The sequence below is a fragment of the Mesoplodon bidens genome, assembly GCF_964165515.1.
Source record: "Mesoplodon bidens genome assembly, chromosome: 1".
Lineage (NCBI taxonomy): Eukaryota > Metazoa > Chordata > Mammalia > Artiodactyla > Ziphiidae > Mesoplodon > Mesoplodon bidens.
The window spans coordinates 203,694,171-203,714,580 of NC_138176.1; the positions used below are offsets into that span (position 1 = coordinate 203,694,171).

The following is a 20,410-nucleotide window of genomic DNA, read 5'->3' on the forward strand; positions in this document are numbered from 1 at the left end:
TGTGGTTCTGAGACACCTGCTCCACAGACAAATCCAGCAGCTTTCACCACTGAAGAAACCAAGAGATGGCACAACCACCATGGACCCCACAGGTATTAGCATTCACTGACATCAGCCACCTCAGTCCCTACCTATTTTCTTCCCAGCCTGCCCCACTCTGGCCCCTGCTAGAGCTCAGGTACCACACGAGCAGCCAGCCCAGGCCTCTGTGTGAAGACAAGATGCCAGCCTACATGCCCCATCACCATGTGTGCACTTGGGGCCAGCCCCTCCAGCGGTGTACTTGCACACTGCCAGCCTGACACCTGACACTGGCCTCCACTGTGGTGTGCACACCCAGGGGGAGACTGCAGCCACAGGAGAACATGCAGACAGCCAGGGACCCTTGCAGCTGCCAGCGTGCCCACAGTTGGCCCTTGCGCCCACCACTAGGTGTGTCTGCAACTGGCCCCTGCCACTACATAGGCATCTGTAGCTGATCCCTGCAGCGGAGTGTGTACACACCACTGGCCCGGGCCACCACACTGCCTGTCCTGGTCCTTGGACCAGGGGGTGCTGCTGAGGACCCCAAGCACCACTGCAGCCTTTGTGGACTCCCTGCAGCATTCATCAAGGACCATTCAGTTGCTGATGCTATGGACCCCAGCAACCTGAGCCAAAGAGAGATCACGCCCCTCCCCCCCAACCCACTGCTGCCACACAACCCCACACTTGGTACCCTGCACCACTAGACCTGGGGTCACAGCATGTTGTAGTGTGCTCCACCAACCCTTGCAGGTGTGAAAGTCTTCACTTACCAAAGTCAGTCCATAATGTCTGGAAGAGGTGACTGCTGCTTCAAATGCACAGACACCTGTGAAAGGCTATAGGGATCCTGAAGAATCAGGGAAATATGTCTCCACCAAAGGAATACAGTAAACTTCCAGGAACTGGCCCTAAAGAAATGGAGATCCAGGAGATTGCCTGATAAAGAATTTAAAATAATTGTCTAAAGATGCTCAGCTACAAGAGAACAGAAAAACACTTTAATGATATCTGGAAAATAGTACAAGAACAAATAAGATGTACATCAAAGAGAAAATCTGAAAAAAAATTTTGGAGCTGAAGAACACAATAATTGAACTGAAGAATTCAAGAGAGACCTTCAACATCAGACCTGAACAAGAAGAAAGAATGAGACAGATCAATTGAAAGTAGCCAGTCAGAGGAGCAAAAAAAAAAAGAATGAAAAGGACTGAAGAAAACCTGTAAGACTTAGGGGACACCATTAAAAGAAACACTGTACATATCATTGGAATTACAGAAGGAGAAGAGGTGGAGAAAGAGGTAGAAAGCTTATTTAAAGAAATAATGGCTGAGAATTTCTCTCAAACCTGGGAGAAATTTGGACTTCCAAATTCATGAAACTAATAGGTTTATTTTCAATCTAAAATGATCTCCTCCAAGATAGATACATAAAAAAAGGTCTAAAATCAAAACCAGAGAGTTTTAGAGCAGCAAGAGAAGAAAAAAATTTCGTACAAGGGAACCCCCATAAGGAAATAAGCAGATTTCCCAGTAGAGACCTTGCAGGCCAGGAGAGAATGGGATAATATATTCAAGTACTGAAAGAAAAAAACCCTGCCAACCAAGAATACTTTACCCAGCAAAGTTGTCCTTCAGAAATGAAGGTGAGATAAAGACTCTCCCTAACAAACAAAAATTGAGGGAGTGCACCACCACTAGACCTTACTTATAAAAAAAAAAAATGCTGAAAGGAATTCTTCAAGCTGAAATGAAAGGATACCAGTTAGTAACATGAAAACATAAAAATATACAACATACTGGTTAAGATAATTATGTAGTCAGATTCAGAATAATACTGTAATATGGTGGTGTGTTAATGACTTAACTCCAGTATAAAGGTTAAAGGACAAAAGTATTAAAAAACTATAGCTACAATAATTTGTTAATACATAATGTAAAATATAAATTGTGACATCAAAAACATAAAAGAGGGAAAGTAAAAGGGTAGAGGTTTTGTATGCAATCAACATTAAATTATCAGCCTAAAACAGACTATTATAAGTTGTTTTATGTAAGCCTTATGGTAATAAAGCAAAAGCCTACAGTAGGTTCACAAAAGATAAAGAGGAAACTAAAGCATAATCACTATGGAAATTCATCTCACAAAGGTAGGCAGAAAGAGAGGAAGAAAGTAACAAAGGGACTACAAGACAGCCAGAAAACAAAAAGATGGCATTAGTAGGTCTTTACCTATCAATAATTTCTTTAAATATAAATGTACTGAATTCTCAAAAGACAAAGAGTGGCTGGATGGATAAAAAACCAAAACTCAACTATATGCTGCCTACAAGAGACTCACTTCAGCTTTAAGGACACACACAAGCTCAAAATGAAGGTGTGGGAAAAGATACTCATGTGAGTGAAAACCACAAGAGAGCAGGGATAGCTATACTTACATCTGACAAACTAGGCTTTAAGCCAAAAGTGGTAACAAGAGACAAAGAAGATCATATAATGACAAAGAGGTCAATTTATCAAGAAGATATAACAGTTCTAAATATATAATCACCTAATATTGGAGATAAATATATTAACAAAATACTAACAGATCTGAAAGGAGAAATAGTTGACAATAATAGTTAACGACTTCAGTATCCCACTTTTAACAAAGGATAGATCATCCAGACAGAAAATCAATAAAGATACATTGGACTTGAACCATACTTTAGACCAAATTAGTTAAACAGATATATACAGAACATTCCATCCAAAAGAAACAAAACACATTCTTCTCAAATGCACATGGAACATTCTCCACAATAGGTCATATCATAGGTCACAAAACAAGTCTTAGCAAATTTAAGATTGAAATCATACCAAGTATCTTTTCCAACCACAGTGGTATGAAACTAGAAATCAATAACAAGAAGAAAGCTGAAAATTTCACATGTGGAAATCAACACACTCCTGAACAAACAATGGGTCACAGAGGAAATCAAAAGGAAAATAAAAAAACACCTTGAATCAAACAAAAATTAAAACATTTCATACCAAAACCTGTGGGATGCATCAAGAGCAGTTTTAAGAGAAGTTGATAGAAATGTCTACATTAAGAAAAAAGATCTCAAACAACCTAATTTTACCCCTTAAGGAAGTAGAAAAAGAAGAAACTAAGCCCAAAGTTAGCAGAAGGAAGGGGATAATATAAATAAATGAAATAGAAACCAAAAAATTACAGAAAAGATCAATGAAATTAAGAGCTGGTTTTTTAAAGATAAAATTGACAAACTTAGCTAGATTAAGAAAAAAAAAGAGAGAAGGGCTTCCCTGTTGGTGCAGTGGTTGAGAATCCACCTGCCAATGCAGGGGACACGGGTTCAATCCCTGGTCTGGGAAGATCCCACATGCCGTGGAGCAACTAAGCCTGTGAGCCCGCGTGCCTAGATCCCATGCTTCGCAACAAGAGGAGCCACCGCAATGCAAAGCCTACACACTGCAATGAAGAGTAGCCCCCACTCACCGCAACTAGAGAAAGCCTGCATGCAGCAACGAAGACCCAACTCAGCCAAAAATAAATAAATAAAATAAATTTATTAAAAAAGGAAAAAAAGAGAAGACTCAAATAGATAACATTATAAATGAAAGAGGAGACATTGCAATTCATACCACAGAAATACAAAGGATCATAAGAGACTATTACGAACAATCACACACAGATAACCTAGCAGAAACTGATGAATACGTAGAAACAGGACACTAAAACCCTTAGAGAACACAGAACACTCTTTGACATAAATTGCACAAGATCTTTTTTGATCCACCTCCTAGAGCAATGAAAATAAAAACAAATAGGATCTAATTAAACTTAAAAGCTTTTGCAAAGCAAAGGAAACCATAAAAAAAAAAACCTCAGAATGGGAGAAAATATTTGGAAACAAAGCAACTGACAAGGGATTAATCTCCAAAATATACAAGCAGCTCATGAAGCTCAATATCAAAAAACCAAATAATCAGTCAAATAATGGGCAGAAGATCTAAACAGACATTTCTCCAAAGAAGACATACAGATGAACATGAAAAGATGCTCATCACTAATAATCAGAGAAATGCAAATCAAAACTACAATGAGGTGTCACCTCACACAGAATGGCCACCATCAAATAATCTACAATCAATAAATGCTGGAGAGGGTGTGGAGAAAAGGGAACCCTCCTACACTGCTGATGGCAATGTAAATTGGTACAGCCACTATGGAGAACAGTATGGAGATTCCTTAAAAAACTCAAACTACAACTACCATATGACCCAGCAATCCCACTCCTAGGCATATACCCAGAGAAAACCATAATTCGAAAAGATAAATGCACCCCAATGTTCACTGCAGCACTATTTACAATAGCCAGGACATGGAAGCAACCTAAATGTCCATTGACAGAGGAATGGATAAAGAAGATGTGGTACATATATACAATGGGACATTACTCAGCCATAAAAAAGAACAAAATAATGCCATTTACAGCAACATGGATGGACCTAGAGACTGTCATAGTGAGTGAAGTAAGACATAGAAAGACAAATATATGATATTGCTTATATGTGGAATCTAAAAAAAAGGGTACAAATGAACTTATTTACAAAACAGAAGTAAGAGTCACAGATGTAGAAAACAAACTTATGGTTATCAGGGGATAAGAGGGGGGAGGGATAAATTGGGAGATTGGGATTGACATATACACACTACTATATATAAAATAGATAACTAATAAGAACCTACTGTATAGCCAAGGGAACTCTACTCAATACTCAGTACTCTGTAATGACCTATATAGGAAAAAGATCTAAAAAAAGAATGGATATATGTATATGTATAACTGATTCACTTTGCTGTACATCTGAAACTAACACAATATTGTAAATCAACTATACTCCAATAAAATTTTTTAAAAAATGAGATGCAGAAGTCAGAGGTATAAAAAGAAAAATCAACTGAATCATTTAGAGAAAATTTGGCCATAAGATGAGCAGATTATATAATTTATAAGAATTGCTTAAGTTCTTTAAAACTTAATGTTCTCATAACCATACTTAAAAAGTATGTTTTTGAAATTATGCTCACTAATACCCAATAAAGCTCAGGATGTGTGTGAAAAAAAAACCCAAAACAAAAAACTTCATGGGACTTCCCTGGTGTCCAATGGTTAAGACTTTGCCTTCAATGCAGGGGCTGTGGGTCCGATCCCTGGTTGGGGAGCTAAGATCCCACATGCCTTGTGGCCAAAATAAAACAACAAACCATAAAACAGAAGCAACATTGTAACAAATTCAATAAAGACTTTAAAAAATGGTCCACATCAAAAAGAATCTTAAAAAAAACTTCAAATGTCCATTAAAAAACCCCAAAACTTAGAAACATACAACCTACCAAGGCTGAATCATGAAAAAAATAGAAAATCCAAACTAGTAATGAGGAAGGAGATTGAATCAATAATCAAACCCCCCCCAATAAGAAAACCATAGACCAGATGGTTTCACCAGTGAATTCTACCAAACATTTAAAGAAGAATTAATGTCAATCCTTCTCAAACAGGGAACACTCCAAAACTCATTTTATGAGGGTAGCATAACCTTGGTACCAAAGCCAGATAAGGACACTATAAGGAAAGATAACTACAGACCAATATCCCTGATGAATATAAATGCAAAAATTCTCAATATTTGCAAACTGAATTCAATAGCACATTAAAACAGTCATACACCATGGTCAAGCAGGATTTATTCCTGGAATGCAAGAATGATTCAATGTATGCAAATCAATAAATGTGATACATCTCATTAATAGAAGGAAAGATAATCTCATATGATCCTTTCAATAGATGCAAAAAAAGCATTTGACAAACGACAACATCCTTTCATGATAAAAAACTCTCAACAAATTGGGAACAGAAGGAACATACCTCAATATAACATATGATAAGTCCACAGCTAACATTATACTCAATGTTCAAAAGTTGAAAGCTCTTCCTTTAAGATCAGGAACCAGTTAAGGGTGACCATTCTCACTCCTCCTACTCAACACAGTACTGGAAAGCCTAACCAGAGAAATCAGGCAAGGAAAAAAAGACATCTAAATCAGAAAGGAAGAAGTAAAACTGTCATTGTTTGCAGATGATATGATCTTATATATAAAAAATTCTAATGACTGCACCAAGAAAAGCTAGAACCAATCAAGGAATTCAGTAATATAGGACACAAAATCAACATACAGGAATCAGTTGTGTTTCTATATACTAACAATGAAATATCTGAAAAAGAAAAAAAAACAATCCCTTTAATAACAACATCAAAAACAATATAATATTTAGGAATAAATTTAACCAAGTAGGTGAAAGATCTGTACACTGTAAACTACAAGACTTTGGCCAAAAAAAAAAAATTGAAGACACAAAGAAATGGAAAGAGATCCTATGTTCATGAATCAGAAGAGTTAATACTGTTAAGATGTCCATACTACCCAAAGCCATCTATAGATTCAATGTGATCCCTATCAAAATCCCAATGGCATTTTTCACAGAAATAGAACAAATAATTTTAAAATCTGTATGGAACCACAAAAAATCCCAAATAGCCAAGGCAATCATTAGAAAAAAGTATGAATTGGAGGCATCACACTTCCTGTTTCAAACTACACTACTATAGCTATAGTAATAACTATTTCAAGCTATACTACAAAGCTATAGCAATTAACATAGTATGGTACTGGCATAAAAAAGAATAGACCAATGGAACAGAATTAAGAGCCTAGAAATAAACCTTTGCATATATGGTTAACTGATATTTGACAGGAAGCCAAGAATACTCAATGGGGAAAGAATAGCCTCTTCAATAAATGACGTTAAAAAAAATAAATACATGAATGAATGAATGTATGATGTTGGTAAAACTGGGTAGTCAAATGCAGAATGAAACTGGACCCCTACCTTACACTATTCACAAAAATTAACTCAAGATAAAGACTTAAACACAGGACCTGAAACTAAAACTCCTAGAAGAAAACACAGGGAAAAGGCTTCCTGACATTGTTCTTCACAATGATTTTTGGATTTAACACCAAAAGCTTTAACAACAAAGACAAAACTTGATAAGTGGGATTATATCGAACTAAAATAGCTTCTGCACAGCAAAAGAAACAACCAACAAATAAAAATGCAAACTATGGAATGGAAGAAAATATTTGCAAACCATATATCTGATAAGGAGTTAATATCCAAAATATGTAAATAACTCATACAACTCAATAGCAAAAATAACCAAACAATTTGATTTTAAAATGGGCAGGAGAACTCAATAAATACGTTTTCAAATAAGACATACAAATGGCCAACAGGTACATGAAGAGGTACTCAGCATCACTAAACATCAGGGAAATGCAAATCAAAACCACAAGGAGATATTCATCTCACACCTGTTAAAATGGCTATTATCACAAAGACAAGTGTTGGTGAAGATGTGGAGAAAAGGGAACCCTTGTGCATTGTTGGTAGGAATGTAAATTGGTATAGCCACTATGGAAAACATCATGAAGATTCCGTAAAAAAATAAAAAAAGAACTATCGTACGATCCAGCAATCCCACTTCTGGGTACATATCCAAAGGAATTATAAACAGGATCTTGAAGAGATGTCTGCACCCCCATGTTCATTGAAGCATTATTTACAATAGCCAAGATATGGAAACAATGGGTCTGTCAAAGGATGAATGGATAAAGAAACTGTGGTGTATATATACCATGGAATATTATTCATAAGAAAGAAGGAAATCTTGCTATTTGTGACAACATGGATGGACCTTGAAAGTATTATGCTAATTAAGTCAGAGAAAGACCAATACTGTATGATCTCACTTATATGTGAAATCTAAAAAGCCTAACTCATAGAAACAGAGTAGAATGGTAGTTATCAGGGGCTGGGGAGTGGGGAAAATGGGGAGATGTTGGTCAAAGGATACAAACTTCCAGTTATGAGATGAATACATTCTGGGTATCTAATTAACAGCATGGTGATTATAGTTAATAACACTGTACTATATACTTGAATGTTGCTAAGAGAGTAGATCTTAAATGTTCTAACTACAAAAAAGAATGATAATTATGTAATATGATGGAGGTGTTAGCTAATGCTATGATGGTAATTGCTTTACAATATATTAGTGGTTCAAATCAACATGTTGTACACCTTAGACTTACACAATGTTACATATGTCAATCATATCTCACTAAAACCGGAAAAGATAAAGGAAAAAACAGCCAAATCACTGTTAACTGGATGAGGGAGAGAAAGGTGGAATGAAGGCGGGCATACAACAGAACGTCAAAACAGATTTGAGGTGCAGCCCAATGAATAGAATGTTTTGTGTTAGGGTCAAGCATAGAAGAGGAAGTATATAAAATCAAGGCTAATATGCAGAATTTTATCATTTCCTCTCAAAAAGAAATGAAAGTGTTGGTTGTCTCCGGTTTTCTTTGGCTCTTAAAAATGGAGCCAAGCATATTTTAAAACATTTGTTAAGTCTCTAGAATATCTAAGAACATGAGGCCCAAATAGCCTTCGTACTACTTAGCTGGGGTTGCTTGAGTTACGAGTCTTCTGGTTTCTGAATGTCTTCATTTTTAAGAGATGCCTTTGTGGAGCACTGATAGGCGCACTGGCAGCCTCCACCTGCAGACTTATCTTGGGGAACAGTATCTCACAAAGCTGAGGAGGAGCTTGTGATAAGGAAGACAGTAGGTCCTCATGTCTTCAGAATAGGTGAAAACTCTCCTGCAGGTTAGATCAAGGAAATTCTCCAGTTGGATGTGACACAGAAGCTACCACCATGCCTTTCCAACCCAGGGAAGGAGGGGTTGGTTAACCTCCCTTGTGGAGTGAGAAACAGGGATATGCAACACAATAGGTGTTGGAGGAAGTGTCCACCCCATTGTGGGCAGATTCTTTGCATCTATATTGATAACAGCCTCTCCCACGGATTAGCTGATCCAGGCTTTAGTGTTTTATTTCCTTCTAAAAGTAATGGAGTGTGTACTCCTGAGTTATGTGTGGCATGGAGAAAATTAGTTCAGATGTCAGCATTTTTTTTTTTTTCTTCCAAGAGTGGCTGGATGCTTGGCAGGGTGCACAATCATATGGTCTTCAGATCTTTTAAAAGCTGATTCTCCTGGGCCTAACCCTGGGGGAACTGGATACAATCTCTGGTTATTATTGATTCATTTCCCATTGGTGTTGAGCTTCCTGAGAAATTAAATAAGATCTAAAACTCACACACATACACTCCTCAGGTGAAGGGAAACTCTAAACCAGATCAGTTTCACGGTCACCTTTTTTTTAGGATTAGGAGAAAAAGAAAGGCAAAGAGCAGATATGGAAATAATCCCAATGCCTACAGTGTTATAAGAGGCCTGGGGCTCTTGAGAGCAAAGGTCAATAGCAAGTGCCAACTAGGTACTGGCTCGTGGTCCCAGAGGGACCAGCCTGCCACTGCCAAAGGCTTCTTGTTGTTAAAAACGTGTCTCCTGACCTTTTGTGCCTGGGCTCTCCCAGGAGCTCAGATGCTGGTGTAGCAGACTCAAGGGCTCTCAAGTTCAAGTTTGGCACATTGTTCGGAGAAGAGACCAGGAGTTGCTGAATTTATGGGGGGCAGGGCCCCATTCCATGAGAGTGGAAGGTCATTTGAACCCGAAGCTTGCTCTGTTGCTGGCCTGAGCAGTGGCACCCCGACTTGGCCCCCCTGGCGCTGATGAGGGAGTGGAGGATGACCCCAGGCCCTCTCCCGGTCTCAGCCTTGTCCACAGGCTTGGTGAAACATAGGATGCTAATGAGGGGCTTGCTGAAATCAGAGCAGCTCTTCTCCCTGGGGTATGCTTCATTTTTAGTTGTTTAAAAATACAGCCTGAGGGCTTCCCTGGTGGCGCAGTGGTTGAGAGTCCGCCTGCCGATGCAGGGGACACGGGTTCGTGCCCCGGTCCGGGAGGATCCCACATGCTGCAGAGCGGCTGGGCCCGTGAGCCATGGCCGCTGAGCCTGCGCATCCGGAGCCTGTGCTCCGCAACGGGAGAGGCCACAACAGTGAGAGGCCCGCGTAACGCAAAAAAAAAAAAAAAAAAAAAAATACAGCCTGAGACAGAAATTTCAGGATACCAGGTGCCTAGAAATCAGTTCAAAGGTTATTCTGTTCCTTCCCTGCACAGAATGCAGGCAATCCCACATCTGTCTCCGATCAGTTAATTCCTTTGACATGTCTGAGCAGATATGGACCTCCCAAAATGCCCTAGGGAGAAACAGACTTAGAGGAGTTTGCCCTGCTCCCGTGAGGGAAGGGATTTAGCAAGCAAAGGTCTCACGGAGAAAGCTGCACACACATTTTGATGCAGATTGCTTGAGAAGAGTCAGAATTTTACTTTCCCTGCCAAGAGAATGGGGTCAGTGCTCCCATAAAATCTTTCTCACCGGTTAGTGCTGATTTGTGCTTAAAGTGCTGGAGGCGCCCTCTGTTTCTGACTAATACAAACAAGGGACCAGAGGTCGAGGAGAAGGGTGGTGGTGGGGAATACAATTCCTTTTTTGCAGTGATTCAAAATGTCTTGTTTGGATTTCAGCAGAGCAGGAATCTTTGTCTCAATGTTTGATGATAACAGCCCGCCACCATCCTTTACTGCAGATGTATTGTGTGCTCACTTTATGTTCATCCAAGTAAATTCCCATAATAACCCCGATAAGGGACGTACTCTGATTATTTCCACTTTTTAGATAAAGAAACGGAGACAGGGAGGGTAAGGAATGTGCACAGGTCACAGAGTGGAGCCATCTGTCTGCAGTCTGGACCTTAAGCATCGAGCAGCATTTGGCCTCCACTGGGATTGTCGGGTACCGTCTCTGTCAACCCAGGATTTGGAACTGATCAGAGATGCTCATTTCCGCAGATACCCAGGATGCTGTCTGCACCCTCTACTTCAAGTGAGGTCTTTGGACCGGCAGCATTGCAGCACCTGGAAGCTTGTCCGAAAAATGCAGATTGTCAGGCCCCCCCAAGGCGACTGTTCTACAAGACCCCTGGCCAGTATTTCAGTTTGAGAAGCACTGCCCTCTGCTACCAGAGAGAAATAGATCATTCACTCTCTCCCTGTGTTCCCTCCCCTTTGTCTAATCTCGTCCAGTAATTTTAAGTTCTTCAAAAGTAAAATAGGGGGCTTCCCTGGTGGCGCAGTGGTTGAGAATCTGCCTGCCAATGCAGGTGACACGGGTTCAAGCCCTGGTCTGGGAAGATCCCACATGCCACGGAGCAACTAGGCCCGTGAGCCACAACTACTGAGCCTGCGCATCTGGAGCTTGTGCTCCACCACAAGAGAGGCCGCGACAGTGAGAGGCCCGCGCACCGCGATGAAGAGTGGCCCCCGCTCGCCACAACTAGAGAAAGCCCATGCACAGAAACGAAGACCCAACACAGCCAAAAATAAATAAATAAATAAACTTAAAAAAAAAAAAGTAAAATAGATAGGACTTCCCTGGTGGCGCAGTGTTTACAAATCTGCCTGCCAATGCAGGAGACACGGGTTCAAGCCCTGGTCCGGGAAGATCCCACATGTCGCGGAGCAACTAAGGCCGTGTGCCGCAACTACTGAGCCTGCGCTCTAGAGCCCGCGAGCCACAGCTACTGAGCACATGTGCCACAACTACTGAAACCTGCATGCCTAGAGCCCGTGCTCTGCAACGAGAAGCCACCGCAATGAGAAGCCCGCACACGGCAACGAAGAGTAGTCCCCGCTCGCCACAACTAGCGAAAGCCCACGCGCAGCAACGAAGACCCAACACAGCCAAAAATAAATAAATAAATTTATAAAAAAAATTAAGAAAAAACTAAAATAGATAAATAAGGACCTACTATCTACACAGGGAACTATATTCAATATCTTGTAATAACCTATAATGGAAAAGAATCTGAAAAAATATATATATATATATAACTGAATTACTTTGCTATACACCTAAAACATTATAAATCAACTATACTTCAGTTAAAAAAAGCAACAGTTACAGAAAAATAACAATATTTCAAAATATCTTACCAAGAAGTACTCAACGCTGTAGAACCAGAAGCATGACAAGGATTTCCCAGCATCTTTGAATTGCTTTTGAGAAATTAAAGGAAGATTCAAACGTGTGGAAGATATGAGTTTCAGAATTCACAGTAACATATAATTTATACACACAAAGGCTCAGCTGAGACATGGAACCCCAGAGGTCTCGGATTTGGTTCTTGCTGCGTTTTGCACTGGGCCGCGTTCCCCGGAAGATGCTGCACAACTCGGATCCACCCTGTAGTACAAGCCTTGTTGATGGAGGGGAGCAGTGAGAAGCAAGCTGTCAACAAGCCCAGTTCCTGCCAAAGCCCACTTGCCGGCCTGCCAGCCAGCATTCTGAAAATGCATTTGGGAATTTCTACTTTCAGCTTTTATTGAATATGAAATTCAACTGTGTATTTATAGCCTTGATAAGCGGACCCAGCTTAGGGATAACCCTGATACATTTTGTCTTACAAGATTCAGAATCCATTTCTAGAGGGGGTAATAATGAGGCCATTGGAAGCAGTGACGAGGACTGTGCTTCTCTCCCAACCTCCCCCAGTCGGTCCCTGTTCTGAAATTCCCATTCAGTTCGTCCACAGTGCTGCAAACTGATAGAGGAGGAGCAAAAACATTTCCAGGGGAGTCGGGGGAGGCCGTCTGGAGGACCATCAGGCTTTTAAACAGGCTGTAGAAGCTGGTGTACTTGGGCCAGCATCACTTTCTGGTCCCTCAGAGGGGCGACAGCAAAATAGGACTTAAGAAAATGAAGGGTCGCTATATACTGCTTGCCACTTCTGACTCAGTTTTATTACTTTGGACCCAGTGTTTCAAAAAGTAAGTTACTCAGGCAAGCTTCAGTGTTTTTTAAAAAATTTATTTATCCCATTTATTTTATTTTTGGCTGTGTTGGGTCCTCTTCGCTGCACGTGGGCTTTTCTCCAGTTACTGCAAGCGGGGGCTACTCTTCCCTGTGGCGCGTGGGCTTCTCACTGCAGTGGCGCCTCCCGTTGCGGAGCACGGGCTCTAGGCGCGTGGGCCTCAGGAGCTGCAGCACGCGGGCTCAGTAGTTGTGGCTCGCGGCTCCAGATCGCAGGCTCAGCGGCCATGGCGCACAGGCTTAGTTGCTCCGCGGCATGTGGGATCTCCCTGGACCAGGGCTCGAACCCGTGTCCCCTGCATTGGCAGGCGGATCCTTAACCACTGCACCACCAGGGAAGCCCAAGCTTCAGTTCTGACAGAACGCCAGGCCATTGTGCCGTCAGCAGTGCTGCGTCTTCATGCTCCGAAGTCAGACAGATCTTAGTTCAAATCCTGGTGTCAGTACTGGGACAAGGTTCTTGCTCCAAGCCTTAAATTTTTTTTTTTTTTAATTTTCAGGTTTAGTATATTTTGAATGTGTACTTGAGTCACTTCAGTCAGACGTCTGTAACACATGCAGCTTAAAGAACACCTGTGGGCCTAACCTCCACCGGCCACGAGCTGCTCACCTCACACGACTGCAACGTGCCTTTTCTTCCGTGTCACAGTTTTCTGGTGGCCTCATTAGCTTCAGAGTAGTGAGTGGTTGACATATTTGCCTGTGATGGCCTCCGAGACTTTGGAAATGTACTTAAAGTTGTTTTTCTTAATGCCTTTCTTTCTGCACCCCTCCAGCCCCTTCCATGAATTGCTTCAAAGGCAGCTGAGCAGAGAGCACAAGCCTGTTTTCCTACCGACCATCATGGGCATGTCTAGCTTGTACCCTGTTTGCTTCACCTTTCAGTGCCCTCCCTGGAGACAGAATAACAATTCTTAATCCTCAGGAGGCTTCTGAGGAGCTCAGGGGAGCAGCGTGATTCCTTACATAGGGAAAGGTCAGACCCCACAGAGGGTTCAGTCACACGTCCCTGATGCTGTCAAAAAATTCAGAACATTCACAATTAAAAATATTTTATTTATGTTCATACAAAATACAGTCATGTACAAAAATGTACATAACATATTTTCATTCAGTTTACATTTTAAAAAAGGAACAACTGTAATTTCAAATACTTTCTGCTTACATGTCATGTAAACATTGTTCTGGGCCCATGTTATTTACTAAAATTGCATCCACTCTTGGAGATTTTCATGACTGTATAGGTGCTTTCAGATTGAGAGCCAGATCTGCCGAATCGATTTCTCAAGCTGCACACATGGCCACGACTGGCTGGATTCCCGACAAAATGAGATCCTCTAGAGACATACCTGCACTTCCATAGCAATATGAAGTTGTAGATGTACAGATTTCATTTTAATACACATCTGTGTGTACCTGTAATTGACCTCAGCTTATCCACATACATCTGTTATGAAGGATCATGGTGGAAGAGTGTGGATGCCCCAAGGGCGCGATCTCTACTCTGGAAAGTGGCTGATGCCACAGTGCAGTGGCTGACACGTAGATCACCATCTTTTGGAGCTTGCAGTGTCAGCCGCCCTGTGAAGAAGTAGCAGCACGCACAAGTTCAGTACCTACAGATCGGAAGACATGTTTAGCCTATCTTTTGACAAAATGTACTCTTCAGTAGATTTTGAGGGTCACATGGGGAAAAATATAATGGAAGGGAATGAATCAAAGAAAAACAAAGCACACTCTGGCTTCTGCTAAACCCATGGCCTTCTGAGGAAACACGGCTTTAACGTTTTAGCCCAGTTTTATCCCTCCCTATTGGTTTAACCAAATGGATACTATGAAAGAATACCACAGAGGTGCTGATCTTGGCGCAGAAACTACCACTCCCCACCTTGGGAGAAAACCTCCCAGGATGCAGTGTGTCAGGAAGACCTGTCTTGAAAGCAAAACCAATTTAGACTACAACCAGATTTTCACAAGGCAGTTAAAAGAGATTAGGGCGTTCAGCTATAAATATACCATCAAAGGTAGTGAGGTATACAGCCTTAAGAAATATACCCTTAAGAAAGATGGCATCTTCATGATCAGATTAAGAATCTCTTAAAAAATTCATCAACAAACTTTAAACTTTGATTTTCCTTATAAATCTGTGATCAGTTCTGGATACAGGGCTCAATTCTGTCTACTGAGAACTAGGCAGTCCCAGAAAGAACCAACTTAACTGGCCTCATGGCTGCCCTTTGATTCTGAGAATAAACTTAACAGTCACCTTATGAGGAATTCTAAGCTCAACCACATTAGTTCTAAGCTCAGCCCTTAGGAGGCGCCAGGATTGCTGGCCTCAGTGCATCTCAGTGCCATGTTTATGACACAAGCACAACCCTGAGGCACTTGTCCTGGGCTAGAAATGACACACCTGGGAGCAGGCACACCCTACAACAGGCTCTTCTGCCACCACGCAAGTGTTGCATCAGGATGAGAGAAAGCAAAAGTCACACTGATGTTACATATAGAGGCATTGCTGATCCCTGCCTTGCCAATGAATAATAATCTTTTGACTTCAAACTAGCAACCAAAGCAAAGAAATCTACTTATTAGCTCACAATAAATTATAGCTAGCAATTAAAAAAACATAGTTCTCCAGTCTGAAATGTGATGTGGTCTTTCATGGGACTTTTCCCTGAATCGGAGATCACTGAGGTTGTGCAGACTTTCTTCTACCAGCACCAAGACAAACTCTGGCTGTCCTGAAAAACTTCTCAGCAGGCCCTTATCCTCAACCTTGCACATACCTGTCTAAAAAGTAAAATACAAACTCAACGCTTCAAAGATGAAATGCAGTAATGATAACATACTTAATATAAATATCTATTTCAAGGTTTGCTCCAGACTGAAACAATAAAAAGCAAATGCTTGGGAAAATTACAAGCCTCTGCTATCTCTGATTCTTACAATCACACAGCCAAGTTTATTCATGCTTTACTTTTACTTATCATTGTTATTAAATAACCCTTGACATTTATCTTGTTGGCATGTGCTCATAAACACACACACATATTCCTGACAGAGCAAAGGAAAAACCGCAGTCCAGAGTATTCTGTGTTAAGCCAATTAAGACACTGCCTCTAGGGCCTTGAGACTCTGGGCTGCAAAAATGGTTGCTATGGAAACAAATTTACCTCAGCATTTCTGGCAGAGCCAGAACCTACGTACTAACCTGTCTTCAGATAGAATCTCCTGTAATCAGGGCTTTCCTCCCTTAATTGGGGCAGAATTCTAGGAAGTATATTATTATAAATTACAAAGGAAAACATGACATTCCATACACATTTTACTATAACTTGGTGTCTTCTTTTATTCAATCATACAAATTTGAATGGGGATTCCTGAATAAATCTTGTACTTAATTTACCTTTGGCAGAAACAATAGATTTCAAAACACTTAGTAGCTTCTCATTTATATAGCTTTTTCTCTTTTAAAGTTCTATAGCATATTAGTATTTTCAAAGCAATACTCTTAGACAGATGTGCTTTGAAAGTTAACTGGTAATGATGTGATTTATATTATAGCTTATGTAAGAGAATAATTACTTAAAAAGGACAAACTAGACATGTATTTCTTTTAAAAAATACAATTTTTGGTCATGTGAATGATTCATGTTCAGATTTCAAAAATAGAAAACGTGCTAAAGTGCATCATTTTATTTATAATATAACTCCTTGAAATTATAGCAATCTGCAATGTAAACAGTAGAGCAAAGAATACCAAGCTATATCTATATTGCAGGATTATGTACCGTCTTTAAGTATGTGGATTCAACCAGGGCACTTTCAACATATAGCTCATGCTTTTGGATGATTATTTTTTTTTTATTTTTATTTTATTTTTTTTTTTTTTTTATTTTTTTTATTTTTTGCAGTACGTGGGCCTCTCACTACTGTGGCCTCTCCCGTTGTGGAGCACAGGCTCCGGACATGCAGGCTCAGTGGCCATGGCTCACGGGCCCAGCTGCTCCGTGGCATGTGGGATCTTCCCAGACCGGGACACGAACCCGTGTCCCCTGTATTGGCAAGCAGACTCTCAACCACTGCGCCACCAGGGAAGCCCTTGGATGATTATTTTTAAGAGCAAATTTAAAGGTATTCTCTTTCCCCTACTCCTGACTTAAACGTTTTTCAACCGACAGAGAGCTGCTACTTCGCTTCAACAATGGAAAATGCTGCTACAAATCCAATCTGACCAGACAGTTTCTCAAGAACCCGTTTTGGAAACTGACAACTGATCAGGAAGGAGTTTTCTCCTTGTTATTATTATTAAAGAAAACAAAATGGTACCCTTTGCTGTCCTGTTCATCCCGCAACATCGTCTTCCAAAGGCAGAGCCTGCTGAAACACCTTCTCTTGGCAACCAGCGGCCGGTGGGCAGACACCTGTGCTCAACCTCACAGAGCAGAAACGTGGGCCAGGATGGGCAGGTGGAACCAGGACCCACTTCCCTCAGCGCAAACACAGAAAGTCAAAAAGTAACAACAAATCACAAGATGACATCAGCACACTGGAGAGATGAATGATTTGGTGTCTTAAATTCCCTGGTCCCTCCACAATGTCTAATATAGACAGTTCTGTGACACCGTCTTTGAAAAAATTATAATCATAATTGGCTATACACCATTATTTTTTTCTCTTTATACATGATCTTGAAAATAGTGTGATTTAGATTCTGCCTTAGGCTGAGCTCTCAGGGCTATACTTACCCTTCAGGAGATTTTTAGTGCAGGTTTACTTAAAAAAAAAGAAAAAAAATTAAACTCTGGTAAGTACTCAGGAGGCTTAGAATACAGGCTCCTTCTCTCTCACGATCTTCTACACTTAAGCTAAGAATTAAGCAAGACCCTTGTGTTTGGCTAGAGCCAAAACAAAACCAACCCCCAAATAGGCTGCTGGCCTCGCTTAGTGTTTGATGTTAAAATCTGAGGCTAATAAGTGCAGTCAACGTTCAGGAAAGGATTCTCCAGGCTCTTCACCGCTGCCTAATTTAAAAATCAGCACAAATATTAGCTACTTCTCTATCCCCTCTGTCCTCTGCAGATGGTCCAGCCCTAGTCAGGGATCACAGTTCTCTATCAGCTGAGAACGTCGTGAAGAAACACACGGTCAAATAGAGGACTGCACGGCAGACGCAGCTTCCATCCACCTGAGAGCTAAAGGGGAAGCGATTCACACGAGTGGGGAAAGGCGCAGCTCTGTGGAAAGGTCACGAGGATGGTTGAGGCAGCAAATAGGGCTCCAATGCAGGTTCTCACTTGACTGGGTCCAAAGAGAGCCCGTGCTCTCTTGGGCACCTGCACTGGATGTGCACAGCACGTTCGCTCTACAGAGTGAAGTCCTGAGCTTGTTTTTCTCACAGTCCCACAGAGAACAGGCTGTTTCTCAGTTATCCAGAGAAGAACAGCGTGTATCCTCTGTAGGTGAGTGTGTCTCAATGTAGTGATTCGTCGCTGCCAGTGTCAGCGAAGCTTCCACTACAGCGTCTGTGTGTGTCTGTGAGCGCTCGGGTGCACAGAGGTCTCGACTTTCCCTTCCACAACTCCCACATGGGGGCCGGTGGGCTCCTTCCATCCAGGCGGTTTCCAAGGCAGGCAGTGGAAACTGGAGATGATCCCAGTGGCCTGGAGGCAGAAGGGCTACTCTCTTTGTAGGTCCAGCTCCCAGGCTGCCTTCCAGTTTCTGCAGAGCTGCTCTCTGCCAGGCGAGGTGGGGGGCACGTTCACCCTGCATCCCCAGCCCCCTTGGCTCGGACAGGGCTGCCTCCTCACACGGACTTGGAATCCGTGTCCCTCTTGCTGATAAGCACCTCCAAGAGCCTCAGTTTGGCCTTGATGTGCTTATATCCGTTGTATTCTTCAGCCATAGGAGTGCGGTCTTCCTTCTGGACGTTTCTGATGGAAACAAAGGGAAAAGGGGCTGATGATCATTCACTGTCTCTTCTAGAGGACACTGCTCGTCAGGTGAATGATCGTCACGTGGAAATTTGCAGTTTAGCACCCCACAGAATCAGTGCTGCCAAGCATGACTTGGTATCAAGACTGGAGCTGGGTTTAGACAAGCAGTGAAAGACAGTGTCCCCAGAAGGCACCATGCAACTGAGTTTCAGAGTTAATCTGGCGTCTTGAAGAACGACAGGAAAGACTAAGAAATGTAGAAACTTTCTGTCTGCTGTTGCTACGTATGAATTCATACTACAAGCCTCCGTACACTGAAGTCCTTTACTTACACTTAATGCTTTCTCACTTTTATATACTTCACCTAATGAACCATTAAATTTCTGATTAGTAATTGGTATACCCATAATTTACAGGGTTTAAAAAAATAGTTAATACTCCTACTTACTATAAAAATTAGTCTTGGAATTCAGCAATTGGATCACAGAATATTAATAAACCTTTATAGTTTCTGAGTAATTTTTTTTTTTTTTTTTTTTTTTTTTTTGCGGTACGCGGGCCTCCCACTGTTGTGGCCTCTCCCATTGCGGAACACAGGCTCTGGACGCGCAGGCTCAGCGGCCATGGCTCACGGGTCCAGCCGCTCCGCGGCATGTGGGATCCTCCCGGACCGGGGCAAGAACCCGTGTCCCCTGCATTGGCAGGCGGACTCTCAACCACTGCGCCACCAGGGAAGCCCCTCTGAGTAATTTTTTTTTTTTTTTTTTTTTTTTTTTTTGCGGTACGTGGGCCTCCCACTGTTGTGGTCTCTCCCCTTGCGGAGCATAGGCTCCGGACGTGCAGGCTCAGCCGCCATGGCTCACGGGCCCAGCTGCTCCGCGGCATGTGGGATCTTCCCGGACCGGGGCATGAACCCGTGTCCCCTGCATCGGCAGGCGGACTCTCAACCACTGTGCCACCAGGGAGGCCCTCTGAGTAATTTTATATGTATACTTTTTATGTGCACAAGTATTATACTTGAGAGCTGATTATAGGCTGAGCACTGTGCTAAGTACTCTGAATCCATGATCTAATACAACCCGCAGGAGAACCTGACGAAATGCTGCTGTTACCCGCATCCTCAACCGGCACTGCCCTGCTTCTCATCTCACTTGGAAACGCACATGTCAGACACTCAAATACCAGGCTTCCTTTACTTCTTATTAAAGAGCAAAAATGGGAAATGGGATAGCTTGGGGCTCATTTAATTTCGCTCAATGAACTGATTTTATTCCTGCTCTGCCTGCTCAAGGAAAGGACCCTGGATGCTCCCAGGAGAGGGCAGGGAAGGGAAGGGGGCATCTGACCCTGGCCCCAGACGTGCCTTTGAGGGTCTTCACTTGCCTCACGTACGAAGTGATGGAACCAGATTTTGTGAAATCTGAAGTCCCTGACAGTTCTAAACTTGTATGATGATTATTGATTCTCATCAAT

The 20,410-nt window shown here is 41.8% G+C and overlaps 1 protein-coding gene across 2 annotated transcripts in view; it reads right to left on the bottom strand.

Moving 5' to 3' along the window:
- Nucleotides 1-14,054: 14,054 nt before the first annotated feature.
- Nucleotides 14,055-20,410, bottom strand: part of FAM13A (family with sequence similarity 13 member A) — a 329,540-nt gene continuing 323,184 nt past the window's right edge. For both annotated transcript variants that reach the window (XM_081232918.1, XM_081232919.1), the window contains one exon: nucleotides 14,055-18,934. In XM_081232918.1, coding sequence (XP_081089044.1) covers nucleotides 18,808-18,934 — 127 coding nt within the window. In that variant the 3' untranslated portion in view covers nucleotides 14,055-18,807. The remainder of the gene's footprint in view (nucleotides 18,935-20,410) is intronic.